Raw genomic sequence first — 16571 nt, 5'->3', positions numbered from 1 at the left:
TATACTGATAAGCGGTTCTTGCAATTTTCTGCCAATAGAGAAGCATTGTTCGATTTTTTCAGTTCAATGACTGGTGAAATGTTTAGTTCCTTGCGCTTTTGTCTCACAATGGACCCTTCGAATCGTGACTTGGAAAGTTTTCGTGCTGAGCTTAAGAGCTTAAAATACTTCACCATTGACGAGGAGTATTGGGCATTACACAGTGAAGAAGAAAATGAAGCTGAATATGAGGACAACGGTTACGAAGATGAAGTAGAAGAACCTAATCTGTTGGAAGACTTGACTCAATCCAGGGACACGTTTCCTTTCGAACCCGAAATATCTCAAAGTGCATCTACGGATGTAAGAGATCCGCCCAGCTTTCAAGATGATCAAGTCAAGATCCTACTTCCTGATCATGGCTTAGAGGAACATATAACTTTGTCAATAGATGAGGCAATGGATAGCGAGTTGACTCTGGCAATTGATACCGAGACATCTGCAAGGGAAGACGAGGTTATGCCCCATAATCGACGCGCAGATGCCTTACTTTCGCCAACCACCAATGCTAAACCCATACCGATCGGTGGCACACTGCAAATTAGAAACACGAGAAAACCATTTGGAGTTGCCTCCTACAACAAAAATGGCACTTTTTTTGCTTCACAGAAGAATCATGGCAGTTACAATAGCCATAGTAACAGTCAAGGAAATAGGTTCCGGCGTGAGGATTTCTTTACTCCAAGAAGCGTGTTTTCGCATTACATGGATAAGTACGGCGAGCAGAAAGAGATCAGTGATCTGCATCGTGCGTATGAAAAAAAGAAAAAGGTATGGAATTCAGGAAGAAAAAAACAGTCATGGAAAAAAAGAGGCTCAGTCTTTCAACCTTTCAATAATGGTGCTAATCATGTTAATGGCCATGACCATCAGTCTAAGCGAAATCACCAAGGAAAGATGCGGAGACAATCCAGACCGACATCTGCAAACCCCTTATCACAGGCGCCTTACATGGCATCTTCCCCTCCACACCATACACCACTTCCAAATGGATGCTCCCCCGCATCAGCTCAATGGGGAAGTAAAAATGCTGGGAAGTATGTCCCACCATTCTTGAGATCCCCTCATTGCAGAATGAATCCATTATCAGTCGATGAGGTAAGTGAAGAGATTGATCACTTGGCATTGACAGACGGTGAAGTGTTTGTTTTAGAGGATGATTACCATGAAAATGATCCTAGAAAGAATGAATTGAACCTGTCATGCAGGCTGTCATTTCGGGTACAGGATAATCATTCATTTTTCTCGGATTTGTCGCAGGAAGCGCATTACCACGGGAGCGATGGAGACTCCCGGAGAGCATCAATGATTAAGACTGATAACATTAACCACGGGACGCCTGGGAAATACGTTCCTCCTTTTAGAAGAAGCTCCATGGGTATAGTGGCTGATAAGCGTCGCTCCATCATTCCGAACGGGTCTCCTTTCGCAGGACTTCTGCAAACCTTGTTGAACCAAGAAGCGTCTAGAAGTGTCCCTGGGGAAAACTGGCTCTTTAAAAGAGACTGGGAAAACTAAGATTACATCAATTTAGAACTACAAGTTATAACAGAAAAAAATCAATGGTTTTTTTTTGACTTGAGCACCGCATAGGTTTACATATCACTTGACCCCCATAACTCCCTGGGCTTTTAGATGACTGGTCTTATGAATAAAAAACGACAATAATAAGTGTAATATTGGAAGGATTTGTAGCATATCAGATATTCTAGGGGTTGCCTCTGAGCCATCATTTTCGGAATCTTTCAGCGCATCGCGTACGCAATTGCGAGCGCGACATGGATTCGCGAACATAATAAAAATTTATGACATGCGATCTTCAGTACAGCTCGTAAAGATAGACAAGACTCAAGAAGACAAAAAAGTCCCTTCGAGCTTTATCTGTACAACATATTGAAGGGAATTCGCTTCTGAAACAGATGTGACTAGTCATTTACTCTTTGTCTTACATGTTTGGATATACTTAACGGATCGTCTGGAGAACCCAACGGTTCCTGTCTGAAGAACCGCACACGAATCCTGTGTGAACCATCCAACGATTGAGGCCCCTATCTATCTTAGAACACGCCCGCGTACTTGCATTTCGGACAAGAAACTCCAGATAACAATAGCGAAGCCTTGATCTCGTACTCGCGTGTGACCGCGGGGCGTTTTTCGAAATCTTATTTTTGTTCTTTTGCTACAACCAAAATCCACGTGTATTTTTAAAGTGCTCTGCACACTTTTCGACATGAAGCTGATTAGATTTTTTAACGAAGACCCATACGACAGATCTTCACCCAATACCTCTTGCACTTGGACCAATGCACAGCCTGACGGAAGTATGCAAGCCCCATAAACGCGGGAAGAACACAAACTCCGGTCTGTACATAATGAAAGAATTTTCACTAATAGACAGGACCGTACATGCAAGGCTAAGATAGAGAATGTATCAACCTGGAATAGGATTGGTGAGCTCACCACAAATCCAAAAAGTGTGCTTCTCAAAGCTTTTAAACCAAATTCTGTTGTAATAAAGTAGTGTCCGAAAGTGATGATAGATGAGTCACAGCCCCGCAATGAAAAGAGTTCAACTTGTGGTGCTCACCCAATCTTTTTTAAACAGAGCAAACTGTCATATACAGGATACAATCTTCTACCGGAGCCACGGCTGCTCAGCCCTGGGCCTGCGCGAAAAGAGCATTCTCAGGCGTTGGCTATTTAGACGTGACGCCAAGTCGTCTTCTTCTACCCCTGCTATTGCATTTCGTCAATTTCATATTTCAAGGTCCTCCGCTCACAATCTTTTGACCAAAGCACTGCTGATTTGGCATGTCATTCACGAAGTTTTATCAAAAGAGGATCGCGGTTGTTGTGTTGATTTTGTTATGCTTCCTACTTTCTTTCATCAACTCACTCTTCAAAGACATATCAGACAACCTACTCGATGACATATCTATAGAATTGCAAGCAAAATCCAAATTTGATCCGCGAGCCATCACATACGAACTCTTTTCGTATATTCAGTCAAAATCCACATCGTCGTCTCTTGGGGGAAGAGCGCTTCAACGAACCTCCCTATTAGACAATCAAAATGGTATCTATTTTCACTGGGATGACTGGGTAAACTTGTCTCCAGGTAACTCATACTTGGAAAAAGCAAGAGAATATAACCCTGATGGCGCGTGTGAACTGGGCCTATGCAAATTTTCACAGGTAAACCCCTACTTCATGGAGTCTTACGACACCAAAGTCAATCGCGCCATGACCAACCTCTACTGTGTCAAAGACATTCCAAAACGCATACTTGTTGCAACTGATACGGGATATTTCGAACTTCCTGTCACGGGCAAGAGAAGATTGGGTGAGCAACTCTTTGCATCCACTCACACGAAAGACAAGTTGGTCGAGATGGCTAATTCAACAGCACTACTAGATGCTGAAGAAAAATTCTCCAAGACTATCAAGTTTCTTAAATATCAACCTGTTCGCAAATCTATTGACATAAGTCCGCAAGATTTCAATTTCGACATCGACAAAGAAATCTTATCTTTAAAGGAAGCTTCTGCAATTCGAGAAATTCTGGTGGAAGATAAAGAGCACTTAAAGTTTCTTGAGGCCTCAAATTTGATGGTTGATCTGGCTGACCGCTTCTTCAAGTACCCCTGGATATACTCAGATATCGTTGCCGGACGCTCGCATCACACTTCCTTCCCTTTTTTCAAACGCTTCATTTCCAGCAAGGAACGTCAAAGTGTTATCCAGCATATGGTTAGAGCATGGTTCCAGTTTTCTGAGACGAGTGGCGTGAACACATGGGTAAATTATGGTTCACTTCTTGGGTGGGCTTATAACGGTGTAAACTTGCCTTGGGATACTGACGTTGATATCCAAATCCCCATTGCCCAATTGGACAAACTTTCGAGAAGGTTCAACTCCACAATAATCACCGAAAATCCTAGATACGGAAACGCCAAATACCTTTTCGAGGTTTCTCCCACATATACCCGACAAGGCAATGGTCGTAATTTCATCGATGCTAGATTCATCGAAATCAACACGGGTCTCTATATTGATATCAGTGTGTTGGCACACACTGGTGACCAGCCTCCCCAATCTTTATTATCATCGCTTTCTGATGAAGAAAAAATGAGAGCCATTCCAGTACATTGCAAAAACTGGAACTGGCACATTCTTGATGAAATTTTACCAATCAGACTTACGTACTTCGAAGACTCGCCTGTCTATATCCCTAACAATATTCTGTCAATATTACTGCGCAAGTATGGATCGGACTCATTCACCTCAAGACTTCTGTTTAATGGCCACCATTACGACAAGCAGCTTAAGCTTTGGATTCCTGACACAGAGGATTCTAGGGGATGTGTTCTCAATCCAAATTCTCTGGGGACCCGCGCTTTATCAAATGAATGCAAGTCAAGCTGGATAGAAGACGAATTTAAGATTGTGCACGACGCTGCGAAATGTCATGATATGTTTGACTCGGACATCGATAGGTCTGCTGCAGAGACTGTCCACGACTATCCCAAATTAACTTTAACCAGAAAAGATCCTTACGATTATTTTCAGGATATCATCGAAAGAAAAACTAATGATTTGGGATGGTTTGTTGAGCAATATTGATACTGCTGATAATATAAATGAGCGAAGAGTTCGCATATACTTGAAGAATAAATGCCAAATTTTAGAATCACGGATCTCGTGAGGTGACAGGAGGATATTCTCTTGATTGTTTGCCAAAAGATGACATATTTTGCATCAAAGCTCTGCTCGATTTTCCCCAATTCCTTGAGGGCAAGTGTATTTTGTCGTCAAGTTTTTTCAATGTAGGATATAAATCGCACTCAAAGTTTGGAAACAGTATAAATTTCCTCAAACGTTCGTGAAAAGATCGAATGATCCATATATGGGAGTGTATTAAGGTTTTCAATTTTGGCCCCTCCAGGCCAGCGGTATCCTTCAATACATTTGTTTCTTCAAAACAAAAGATATGAAGACAAGTGTCAAAAGAACCGCACTACGGGCAAGGAATGTCCGAGGCTACTTTAGTATGATCTGGGTCTTTCGTGCTCCAGGGGGTCATGGATAGACATATACATGTTTTTGTCTGTGTCAGATGATGTATAGTGAAATAGGTGAGGATTTGCCTTCTCCACTGTCTTTTGGATAATGTTTAAAATAGATAAAATCTACCCTTCATATTGTCAATTGCCAATTGTTCCAAAGAAGACATTCTGACCTCAGACTATCTTGAGATACTAATTGGGCTATAAAAAGATCACGACGATTGTGCAATTTTGACAACGTTTACTTTAATTCACGTCAGCTCGTACGCCGTGCCTTGTATCGAATAAATTTAGACAAGAAAGTTTAGAATACATTTCAATAAATTCTCGACTGATTTTAGAATTTTCATACACCGCTCTTTATTTTCCACGATACTACGAAGCTTTTTTCTTTGGTAGATTCATCTGATTAAAGCGGCAAAACTATATAAATAATATATATGTGAAAAAACAAACAGTTTAGTTGCAAGCCTTATCGATTCAGGCGTCGTCCTCCAGCGTTGGCCAAGGCCCAAAAGGCTACAACCTAGCACGTGACTGAATCGGGTTGACACATTTAAATAAACTAAGAGTGCATAATCCCACAGATGGTTTCGTGGTCTAGTTGGTTATGGCATCTGCTTAACACGCAGAACGTCCCCAGTTCGATCCTGGGCGAAATCATTTTTTCACCATGAAAGAATTTTAATGTTCCAGAATATCCATTTCAAGTGATAGTTGGTGTTTTTGTCAGTGGAAAGAACCGGTGGCCAAAGATACCTTCAGGCGCGCAGGGTGTATTATACTTTCTGTCCCGGGAAAACGCGGAATGGGGCACTCCTTTTCGCACACGCCCGTCAACTACCAAATCGATCACAAATAGACATTCAGCTTTTCCATATTCTTCACCTCCAAAAAAAAAATTCCTACGTACGCATGAGTGGATTTTTATTCAAATTTTGTGTTGTTGTAAGAAGGCATATTCTTCATATTCACCAAAACAGAGATTGGTGGAACGACTCATATCAAGGAACATTCGCGCGCCGTAATTCTTACCGAGTCATGTTCCCCACAATTTGGGTGTTCGCCCTGAATATTTGTGAGATATGGTGGCACACGTGACATGGACCGGAGTCAGCCAATTTCAGTAGTGGAGCGGCGTTTGCATACCCCCTACAGCAACCAAATACTGAGCCCTCATTAGAAATCTCAGCACCAGCAGTTAGCAGCTAGAATTTTGATCCCTAAGCGTAGTTCCAGACTTAATTGGCCTGGGGAAAATAGTTCTTCCTTTTTCATCACAACTCGTGTTTACACGAACCTCTCAATTGGACTTCCAAATCCGTCAGCGTATATACATGGTGTACGGGTGTGCACCACGGCAGGCCGGTCCCATCCATTCAACTCACTAAATTTCCCTTAGAGCTCCACTTTCAGACTTCTAGCTGGCCACAAAGCACACTCAAGAAAAGCTTTGTCATTTAAGATCGGATTATTGTCATCCTGGATTTCTTTTGCTGATATTCACAAGGGTCAACTTTTCCATCTGATTCACCCAAGTTGCTTTAGCCTTAAGTCTGTGGTATAGTTCCTGTTTCCCCGACAACGAAAGAACACCTTGATACATCACCATTTTGTGTCATTAGAACGTGCCTTGAATTTTGATTTGGTAACAAGCCTAAGAAGCTTGTGTTGTTTTGGCGTTGTTGTTTTCTTTTTTTTTTTTCTCTTAGGATTCACAGATCCTATTACAAGTGAATAATAAAAGTGAACAGATCGTAACCCTTACTCTCGATTCTTTCGGGGCACGAAATAACAACAATCCTTTCGCCAAAAGAGTACACTACACATTTATTGTCCAATCAGCACTTTCCCGACCATCAAGATGGCATCCAATTCAGGTGAAATATTTTGTGGGGGCGCAACCACATCTCAACATGTCGATGCAGATGACGATGACCACTTCCAAAATACAACCTTCAAGTTGAAAAGGACCCGTTCACTTGGGTTGCTCGATGAGTTTATTGACTCAGAACAACAGCAAAATAACATAGAGAAACAAAATGCGGAGAGGGAAAACGAAAAGTCGGAAAATCACCCCACGAGCAATAACAGCAGTTCAAATGATGAAGTCGTTTCCTCACAGGCCAACCCTGTCGATGATTCGTCTTCTCCTGTCCTCACTGCACACCCTGCTTTCCTCACTAGCCCAGACATCCTCCCACATGATGATTCTGATTTAGTAGTAGAGCCTTCGCGCCATGTCGACTACTTGTCACATAAGTGGGATGTGTCTGATATTTCTAAATCGTGGCGATATGTTATTCTGAGGAGAAAGAACGTTGCAAATGCAGCACGATTGGAGAATGCAAGCTGGAGAACTTGGGCGCAAAGACGCTCCAACTTAAAAACCATTAGTCCTGAAGAAGTAAACTGGTCAAAAGAAAGTGACGTGACGTGGCTTTATGGTCCCATCGTAGATGATGATGATCATGATCATGACCATACTCCTGCGCCCGAGGATTCTCGTTCTTTCAGCACAGCAAGCAGCGTGGTAGCTGGTGACATTTCCATAGCAAGAAAGACCCACGGACCTAAGCCAATTTTAAAGAGAAGAACAATGGAGGACATTATGATCAGCCATCTGAATCTATTAAAATTGGAGATTGCAACTGCCAGAGCAGAGCAGGAGCAGACCCGACGGGAGGATGCTGCTGCGCAAGCAAGAAGAGACGCGTCGGAGAAATCTGGTTCAGAAAAGCCTCCTGAGTACTTTGACTATGATGTGATCTCAGCAAAACTCAATTCGCAATACAAAACTGCGTCCGGCTCAGACTCGACGAATAACAGTTCCTTGGATTTATCCGAAGGCCAAAAGTCTTCACCTACTGAGTCAAAGGCTGTTTCTAAACCACCCAATATCAGTGACCAGCTCCATTCAGGAGGTACGAGTGTAATTACGCATTCGAGCTTGCTCCAAAAAGACTCATCTCGACTGCCGGTGAAAGAAAAACGTCACATTCATTTCAATGACGAAGTCCAACAATGTATCGCGATTGACGATCCACATCTCGGTGACAATGACTATGACGACTACGATGATGATACAAATGACTATGACTACGAAGAGGAAGAGAACTACTCATACGATGGTTATAATTCTGAAGGTATTGACCATGCAGATGATTATCATGAAGATGACGATGATGACGATGATGATGACGACGATGAGGGTGGATTTTTCCTCAATGTTCGCTCGCCATCTTCTGCACAATTAGCAGGAAGGCTTCCGGGGTTATCATCTCAACTTAGCGACAAGCTGGCCTCTAATTATGCCGATGAATGCTCTGAAACCCCATCCACTACAAATTCCAAATCTATTAAAACAATTCATTTATTGCCTCCCACGACGTTGAACTATGGCTCTTATGATGAAGATAGTGATGACAGTAACCCCTATACATCAAGCATCTCGCATAACGTGGACAGCAACTCCAGCAGAGGATATGACTACTATTATGATTATAATACGGTCTATCAAGTAGATGCAAATCATGCCGTTTATGGGGATAATTCTAAAAGCAAAGTGCCAGATGTTGTTGATGTTCCTGAGAACATAACAGTGGGATCAAACTTTGATTACGAAATCATTGAGAATGAGGACTTGGGCGGCATCACTACCAGTAACCCAGAATTCATTGCAAACATTATTCAGCTGCCCATATTGGTGGATGAGGATCATAAAGAAAGATTGCCAATATCGTGTTTAGATGATTCTGCCACCAAGAGCAAAGTTCAAAGAAACCTTTCACTTGAATCTCTGTCAAGTGAAGATAGTTCTGATTCAGATGACGAAGGATGCATTTCGATCAGTGCAAAAAATTCGAGCCAATCGTTGGCTCAACTGGTTTTCGGACTACCTTTGACCTCCAACAACCTGGAAGAACTGCACTATCCTCAGCGCGTGATTGAGGACCCAGAACCTGATGCGAAGCATATAACATCAATTAACCCGAACTATTCGTCATCGGCTCTCTCCAAGCAGCCACATTCGTCAAACTCTCTTTCGGGGCAATTTTTCGGAGATACTATGACCAATGTCGATGACACCAGTTCACTATGCCGTTCTTTTTTTAACTTGAACGCTGAAAATTCTGCACCTCGAACACCACACACACAAACATCATTCTCGGGAAATCAGTCACCACCAGTGCAAGCAAAAGCCACTGCTCTTCCTCCCCATACAACATCTGCGTGCGTCTTTCTGGGAAGCAAAAAGGATGCGCGGTCGGTGAAGAAGTCTTTCATATTTGATTCAGAGAGTGATACTGATGAAGATTTAGAAAATGTTGAAACACCTGCTGCGGCTGATAACGGCCTCAGCCGTACGAGTTATCTGTCATTATATGAGGTCGCAGGAAAAAATGGTATTACTGTACCAAGTCCAGAGGGAGATGACAGTCAAAAAGGTAAAAAAAGTCTGACAATGACGAACTTCTTGGGGAGTTGGAATAAAGGTAATCTGGGCTAAAAGAAACTTAGTACATCGCATTTAATAGTACATCGCATTTAAATGTCTATAGATGGAGCAGGCGCTCTATTTTAACAGCAAGAATGTTATCAAATTTATTTCATCTCATTTCCACATTTTTTTCATAGAGTAGAAAATTCCAAATCAGATGGTGATGAAAATATACCTTCGTTTCGCAATCTGTTATACCATGTCTTGAATCTTTTGTCTGACTAGACACCAGTGCCTCTCACGACTTGTGCCAAAACTCAAAAGCGACGATTGATTTTCGAGATTCTCAAAATATGTTGAAAGACTTCGCTCGCGTGGCGGTATTATCTCTATTTTCATATTCTCTACCGACTATAAGTACATACACTTCCCTGGAAAACAGCGATAGCGATGGAAAATGTGAGTTGGTGGGCACATTTTCACTCTTAACGCAAGCGTTCTTGGGGCTACTATGCTTGCTGTCCCTCATTATAAAGCGATTTTACGAAAACCCTGTCCGCCGGACGTGGCAGGTTTGGTTTTACGATGTATCTAAGCAAGTTGTGGGGTCCTTTGGCGTTCATGTTTTTAATCTTATACTATCCATCTTGAAATCGCTGCCTAGTCAAGTTTTCTCGAAGAGCGCACGTGGGGTATGCGATGAAAGCAATGAATGCACTGGAGACCCATGTGATTGGTACTTCTTGAGCATTGTTCTAGATTGCACTATTGGTGTATACATTCTATATCTAGTGCTTCTATTTGTGAGTCTTCTCTGTAAGGACTACCTCGGTATTACACAAATTGAGAGTGGAGAATACGGCCCGGACGTGCATCGCCCGTCTTTCAAGGCTTTCTTGAAGCAATTAGCACTCTATTTTGGATCTCTTATGATAACTAAACTTGCATTGTATGGCTTAGTGGAATGCTTTGAGACCCAGCTTTTGTGGATCACTAGCCATATCATCTTATCATGGCTAGATGAATACCCTAACGAGTTTGAAATATTTGTTGTAATGTTTGTTGTTCCAGTGTTCATGAATTGTTTACAATTGATTTTAGTTGACAACATTATTCAAAAGAAGGAGATACACGAACTGAACCATAAATTTGACAACGAGCGAAACTCTCTTGTCACATCACCCATGGATGGGCTGACTCTGGTCTTGGGAAGAACCAGCGGGGATCGGGCAAGGCAAAAATATATGTCTATATCATAATGTTTAAACAAAATTCATTTTTATCTCTATTTACATGATACATTCCGAATTAGCCTCTGTTCCTAGATTCTTTGAGTATGATATCTACAAGTACGTGCAGTTGGCTTCGGTCTCTTGCCACACAGAGGCTCTCAGGCAAAATGATTTGTTTTAGTTGGTCTTGAAGCCGAAGCCTTTCATGCAAATTTTGTACTTGTCAATGAACTCTTGACATTTTCCATCTTCTTCACCGCTAAATAAAAGACACTCATCACGGGCCTTCTTCTCATCAAGGCACACACAGCATGGCTTTGGTTTGTTGGAAGTTTCAGATTTGTTTGTTTGAGCTTGTTCGGACATTTTTCTGACGCTAGAAGAATTAAGGCTAGGTGTTCGTAACTACGCCTTTAAGTCTGAGTAATGGTACGTGGTTCTGCAGGAACGATGGCAAAACTCAAATATTGTGCTCGTCTAGAGTTTGCCTTACCTCCCAACTTTCTCATGCACATATGAGCCAGATGCAAAATTGAAGCCTGAAAGTATTTTTTTATACTTGTCTGAATATTTGCATTTAGTGACCTACTTCCTCCCTTACGTGTTAGATGGTTATGGATATTAATTTGTCTGTTGAAAGTTAGAAGTGGGTTATTTTTGCTTCTTGTCTAAACCTCATGTATCACGCCAGTATAAACTTGAATATCTATTGTATCCAACTACAAAATGGGACCTGTTTTAAGTTCTTTAGTGTGGAATTAAAAGATTTATGATCCGATTAGTTAAGAAGAAGATGATGATTTGAGAATGTTATCGCGGAAGAGCAAAAATTATAACATTCCAAATTGACACATTAATTCCATATTTCGGAGTTGCAACATATTTCTTGCTCGAGGTATTTCTAAAAAGCATTTTAATAGACAAGACTTTAATTTTTTAATAACAAGTAAGTCATATATTCAAGAGTCCTAAATTGTACGGCTTCAGACCACAAAGCAGGCATACTCGCCTGCATGTCGCACCCCACTCACAACAGTGATCGCGACAGTTAATGGTTCGAATTCAATCGTCCAGGTGTTTCGACAACATGGATACAGAGATGGCACGTCAAAGCCTCGATGGGCTTTCTGAGGATACGGATATAAATATAAATGATGACATAGCACTCGAATCGGAATTTTCTGGCGATTCACGACAGAAACAGTCCGAATCGATCTTCTCAAGCCTACGAACAAGCATAGACGGGAACCCTGGCTATATCAATTATTTCAACATTCTTAAGCAAGGCACAGGCCAAGAAGATGAGCCTTCATTTAATTCGTCGTCCATACTAGGGCCCAACTCCATCTTCGACTTAACCCAAGCCCTAGACGCTGCCAGAGTAAAGCTGAACAAGGCGTTGCGATCTCAAGTAACTGTCAATGGAGGAACGCAAACTGTGTACAATCTTATTAAACCATCAACAAAGGATATACCTCCCATTAAACTTCAGCCGCTCAAAGAAAAAGTCGCCTTTGATGTTTTTACGAGACAACTCATCGATGGCGTGAGCGAAGAGTACGGATCGTTCGAACTGAGTTATAATCCACTCACAGCTGATATTCTATCGACTTTTTCCGAGCTGTACAAAAACATCGATAAATCGATTTCGCAAGCGGGAACTACAGATGACAATGAAAGCCTTGAAATTCCCGAGATCTTTGAAGATCCACACTTTCGTCTTGACGACCCTAGGATTTTTCGTAGAGTGATGCAGCAATCCAAGATCTTGCAGGACTCCGAATTTCCGGATACGACTCAACTAGTGCATAACACAGAGGTACAGGAGAACTTGTTGAAGTATTTGGACTATGTGGAAATGCAATTGATTTCAGAGATATCAAAAACATCTGATTCGTTCTTTACTACCCTTGGCGATATAAAGTCCATCAAAACTCAATCCAAAGCGTGTGTTCAAAAGCTTGAAACTATCAAACTTAAACTCAATCTTCTCGAAAACTCTCAATCGAAAGCTGGTCTTGAAGTCTTGAACACATTGGATGAATCTAGAAGTGTTAACCATCTTGAAACATCTCTTCTCCAACTAAAGGCAGTCTTGAAAGAAATTGATAAAGCAAAAAAATGTTTCACAGAAAAAAATAACATTGAGTGTCTTGAAACAATCACTCGAACCGAGAACTTGATCGATGGGATAGAGTACGAAAACCATTTTGAAGGTGAAACAATGTCCCCCCATACAAGCTATAAGTATCCCTTGATAAAATTGAGAGGCCTTCCTGCTTTAAGAAGTAGCATATTGACTTTGCGTGAATTAAAGCATGCTTGTAGCAGGGGCTACATTGATGAATTTTTAAGCTTGCTTGTCGAAGACTTGCGCACTCATTACAAGTCTGTTTCCCCAAAAGAAACCATCAACAGAATGTATGCCACAAGCTACAGAGCAAGAGAATACAATCAACCGTCTACAAACATGTCCTTCATGAAAATAGAAGCTGAAACGAAGAAAGCGCTTCACCTATTTATACAAAACTTGATCAAATCAGGATGTTTAGTTGAAGCATTTGCCGAGTACCGGGCTAGAATCGTTAGTGAAGTTAAAGCCATCATTAGACACGGATTGCCAACAGAGAACAATCCGTTATTTAATAACAGATCCCAGTTTGCCATGGAAGCTTCGGCCTCATCCAATAACTCTGAGGCTGATATTTCGCTTTCACAAGAAACCAAACAAAGTGTAAGAGGGTCAGATGTCCAGAGAGGAACCTTGTCGGAAAATATCAAGACGTTAAGCAATTCAGCCTTTAGTCGGATGATCAAAGCCATATATTCGCATTTATCAGAATGCCTAAGGCGCTTGACAATTCATCAAAAACTCTTGTTGGACTTGTCTTTGACATCCCTTCCCATCAACAAATCTGAAGATGTTGACGTGATGTCTTTAGATATCACTGATTCCATAAATAAAGCCATTGAAATCACACAAGTGAGATTGGTTAAAGTTTTGAATGTGAGACTGGAACAGCTTGGAGATTTACCTATTGATGAGTATTTGTCATTGTTTCTGATATCCTCGACTTATCTCCTGGAATGTGAATCTATTAATCCCGGTTTTAATATGTCCGAACTTGGTCGATCATTAAACGAGTGGATCAAAAATCACGTGGGCTATTTCATTCACCGTTTTCATTCCAATTCTGTCAAGCAATTAGCAAGTATCTGTGATAAAGAAACATGGAAAGAATTTACAGGTCCCGAGCTTGTCAACTCCCAAGAAGTTGTAGACAAGGTTATATCATATTCAGAGTTTGTGAGAACAGGTGAAGGCTTCGACGGAACTGAATGGACCAAAAAGATGCTAGATATATATGAAGATGAAACTTCATCGGGGTCTTCACTGTCGAAAAAACCCACTCTGCAAAGCTCTATTACAAAAATTAGGGTGAAAGAGAACTCATATTATGTTCCTCAACTCATCACCAACGTTGTTGAAACTACTGGTGATTACGTCATACTTTCCAAAATGTTTGGTCCCAAGGCCTCAAGTATAATGCAAAACTTGCTTAATTACTTAAAGGTTTTAAATTCGAGAGTGTCATTGGCTATCTTAAATGCGGGTGCAACGAGAACAGCTGGTCTCAAACATATAACGACAAAGCATCTTGCCTTGTGTATCCAAACTGTTGACTTTTTAAGAGTTTATTCGGAGGCTATCGACGAAATCTTCAAGCTCATTGCAGAGAAACAAGAAAAAATTCAAGATGGACTGGACCAATCCACATTTGCTACTTCGATAAAACACTTTGAAGATCATAAGAATGAGTTGGTCAACAAGTTGGTCTCCATAATGCACGATCGTACGTTGTCGCATTGTAACGCTATAAAATCATTAGATCTTTCAAAATCAGGAGACCGTTCACAACAATGCCGGCCCTACATGGAAACTTTGGTAAAAGAGACCTTGACTGTATCGAAAGTCATTGGAAAGTACTTGAGTCTGGTTGACTGTCAACTAATCATGCTGCAGATTTTTGACAATTACAAGAAAATACTTGTAAACTGTTTTTGCGCAGAATTACCACAGCTTAAAGATTTTAACGAAAAGCACTCAATACTCAAAGATGTTGATTTCTTTAGGGTCAAGCTTGGAGAAATTCAAGGATACGGAAATTCAGGGCAGGTGATATGGGAGAACGTAAACTCTCTACCAACAATTGAAGATACTAAAATGGAGGAAAAAATGAGACAAAATGCAGAAACAAGTCCCAAACCTGAAGTTGAAAGAATAAATGATGAAAGTGCGGATTCAGGCGCCAAAAATTCTAACGGCTCGGAAAGCGACACAAAGCTCAATCACGAGCCGCTCAGTATTGAAACAGAGGTTCTGGCGGATAATGCATCTCCAGACGAAAGAAAAGATAACACGAATGGCTAATCACAAAAATCAATTCAAATAATAATGTAAACAACTAAAGCACAAATTGACCATCTATTTTCTTGATAGCACAATCTTCTGTGACGATGCTATCGATCAACTCACAAGGTGTTACATCAAAGGCAGGATTCCAGACCTCGATACCTGGTGTTGCGACGCCTATGGTAAATTTTTCCCCAACATTACCCTGTGCATCTAAAGAAGGTCCTTTCAAGGTTGTAAGTTCGTTATTAGGCCGCTCTTCTATAACAATGCCGTCCCCATTTGGGGTATGGTGATCGATTGGTATTGGGCGCTGCGATAATGAATTTAATTTTTTCCCGATCATTCTTTGGATGATCTTTGTTAAAATGGTTGGCAATTGCGGCTAGCTGATATGTACCGATTTTATTGGCCGAGTCTCCATTCTTGACTATTCTGTCTGCTCCCGCGATGATAAATTTCACAGGTGCCATAGAGCCTTTCACCGATTTTCCATTCTTCAATAAAGAAATCAAAGAAGTAGCCATGTTGTCGCAGACGAGAGTGAATGGTATTTGTTCGTATTGCAATTCATAGGTGGTAAGCTTGGCTCCCTGATTATATGGCCTAGTTTCTAAAGGGTAAGCATGCTCGAACCAGAACTCTTCGCTGCTATTTCCTCTAGAAAGCGCGCTGTATACGGAGCGAATGATTCCCAAAGCAGTTCCATGTCCTGAAGTAGCTAATGACCCTGTGTTACAAATGGTCATGATAGAAAAAGGACCCGTGAATTTCTGGTTTCTTAAGGTTTCGACGATATAGTTCACACCATTTTCGCCGATCTTGTAGTTGTTTCGTAAATCATCTTCATGCAACTTCACAGAATATTTAAAAAGGGCGTCGAGAATTTTTTGATCCAAAGTATTCAGTTCCGCAAAGGTCAGCGTTAACATGGTCTTGATCTCGTTGCATGCATTCGATAAGTTGACTGCAGTAGGTCTTGAGGTAATTAAGTAGTCAATGTCCGCGACCAAATTCTTTATGGTTTTGTTTGTCTCCGACTTAATTTGATTAGCAGTGTCTACTGTGATGGCAAATGCCCCCGTAATTGCAATTGCAGGGGCACCCCTGACTTGCATCAATTTGATAGCTTGAAAGGCATCTTCAATGGACTTAATTTCTATGTAAGAAGTCGTGTAAGGGAGTTTAAGCTGGTCTAATAGCCGGAGCAGAAGATCGGTCTTCAGAAACTTAATTGCCTCGAGTGTTTTTCCAGTCATTCTTTGATGATCTTCTATGTGAAAGTTTTCAACGCTTTCACATCAATCAGATCGAGAAGACACCAGCATGCAGGACCAACATTGTGAGCCTGATCAGAAGATCAATCTCCGAACACCATT

At 41.2% G+C, this 16571-nt stretch overlaps 7 protein-coding genes and 1 non-coding gene across 8 annotated transcripts in view; 6 read left to right on the top strand and 2 right to left on the bottom strand.

Moving 5' to 3' along the window:
• The window catches only part of KSP1 (putative serine/threonine protein kinase), a gene marked incomplete at both ends in the record, with an annotated part of 3214 nt that extends 1657 nt beyond the window's left edge, over positions 1–1557 (top strand). Inside the window, 2 exons of the mRNA XM_018857832.1 lie at positions 475–891; positions 982–1557. Of these exons, the coding sequence (XP_018710625.1) occupies positions 475–891; positions 982–1557 (993 nt within the window). The remainder of the gene's footprint in view (positions 1–474; positions 892–981) is intronic.
• A 1293-nt stretch (positions 1558–2850) lies between these two features.
• METBIDRAFT_79397 (uncharacterized protein) lies at positions 2851–4662 on the top strand (the record flags this gene model as incomplete). The annotated part of the gene is made up of 2 exons (XM_018859058.1): positions 2851–3382; positions 3446–4662. 2 exons carry the CDS (start codon positions 2851–2853, stop codon positions 4660–4662), a joined length of 1749 nt encoding a protein of 582 aa, XP_018710624.1.
• Positions 4663–5694: 1032 nt separating this feature from the next.
• METBIDRAFT_t191 lies at positions 5695–5768 on the top strand. Its single transcript has one exon. It is a non-coding gene; the product is annotated as a tRNA-Val (tRNA).
• An 819-nt stretch (positions 5769–6587) lies between these two features.
• Positions 6588–9743, top strand: REG1 (protein phosphatase regulator). The gene has a single exon (XM_018855058.1). The coding sequence runs from the start codon at positions 6970–6972 to the stop codon at positions 9613–9615; it is 2646 nt and encodes an 881-aa protein (XP_018710623.1). The 5' UTR covers positions 6588–6969; the 3' UTR covers positions 9616–9743.
• A 53-nt stretch (positions 9744–9796) lies between these two features.
• Positions 9797–11276, top strand: METBIDRAFT_33057 (uncharacterized protein). The gene has a single exon (XM_018856208.1). The coding sequence runs from the start codon at positions 9900–9902 to the stop codon at positions 10803–10805; it is 906 nt and encodes a 301-aa protein (XP_018710622.1). The 5' UTR covers positions 9797–9899; the 3' UTR covers positions 10806–11276.
• COX17 (copper metallochaperone) lies at positions 10767–11276 on the bottom strand. Its single transcript, XM_018856207.1, has one exon. The coding sequence runs from the start codon at positions 11142–11144 to the stop codon at positions 10956–10958; it is 189 nt and encodes a 62-aa protein (XP_018710621.1). The 5' UTR covers positions 11145–11276; the 3' UTR covers positions 10767–10955.
• Positions 11277–11865: 589 nt separating this feature from the next.
• On the top strand, positions 11866–15210 carry METBIDRAFT_79394 (uncharacterized protein; the record flags this gene model as incomplete). Its single annotated transcript, XM_018859057.1, has 1 exon — positions 11866–15210. One exon carries the CDS (start codon positions 11866–11868, stop codon positions 15208–15210), a length of 3345 nt encoding a protein of 1114 aa, XP_018710620.1.
• Positions 15211–15244: 34 nt separating this feature from the next.
• Positions 15245–16571, bottom strand: part of METBIDRAFT_79393 (S-methyl-5-thioribose-1-phosphate isomerase) — a gene marked incomplete at both ends in the record, with an annotated part of 2305 nt that continues 978 nt past the window's right edge. The window contains 2 exons of the mRNA XM_018859056.1: positions 15245–15405; positions 15461–16232. Coding sequence (XP_018710619.1) covers positions 15245–15405; positions 15461–16232 — 933 coding nt within the window. The remainder of the gene's footprint in view (positions 15406–15460; positions 16233–16571) is intronic.

Source organism: Metschnikowia bicuspidata, assembly GCF_001664035.1.
Source record: "Metschnikowia bicuspidata var. bicuspidata NRRL YB-4993 chromosome Unknown METBIscaffold_5, whole genome shotgun sequence".
NCBI lineage: Eukaryota > Fungi > Ascomycota > Pichiomycetes > Serinales > Metschnikowiaceae > Metschnikowia > Metschnikowia bicuspidata.
Note: the sequence above shows the minus strand (reverse complement) of the source record. Positions and strands in the feature narration are given on the sequence as shown.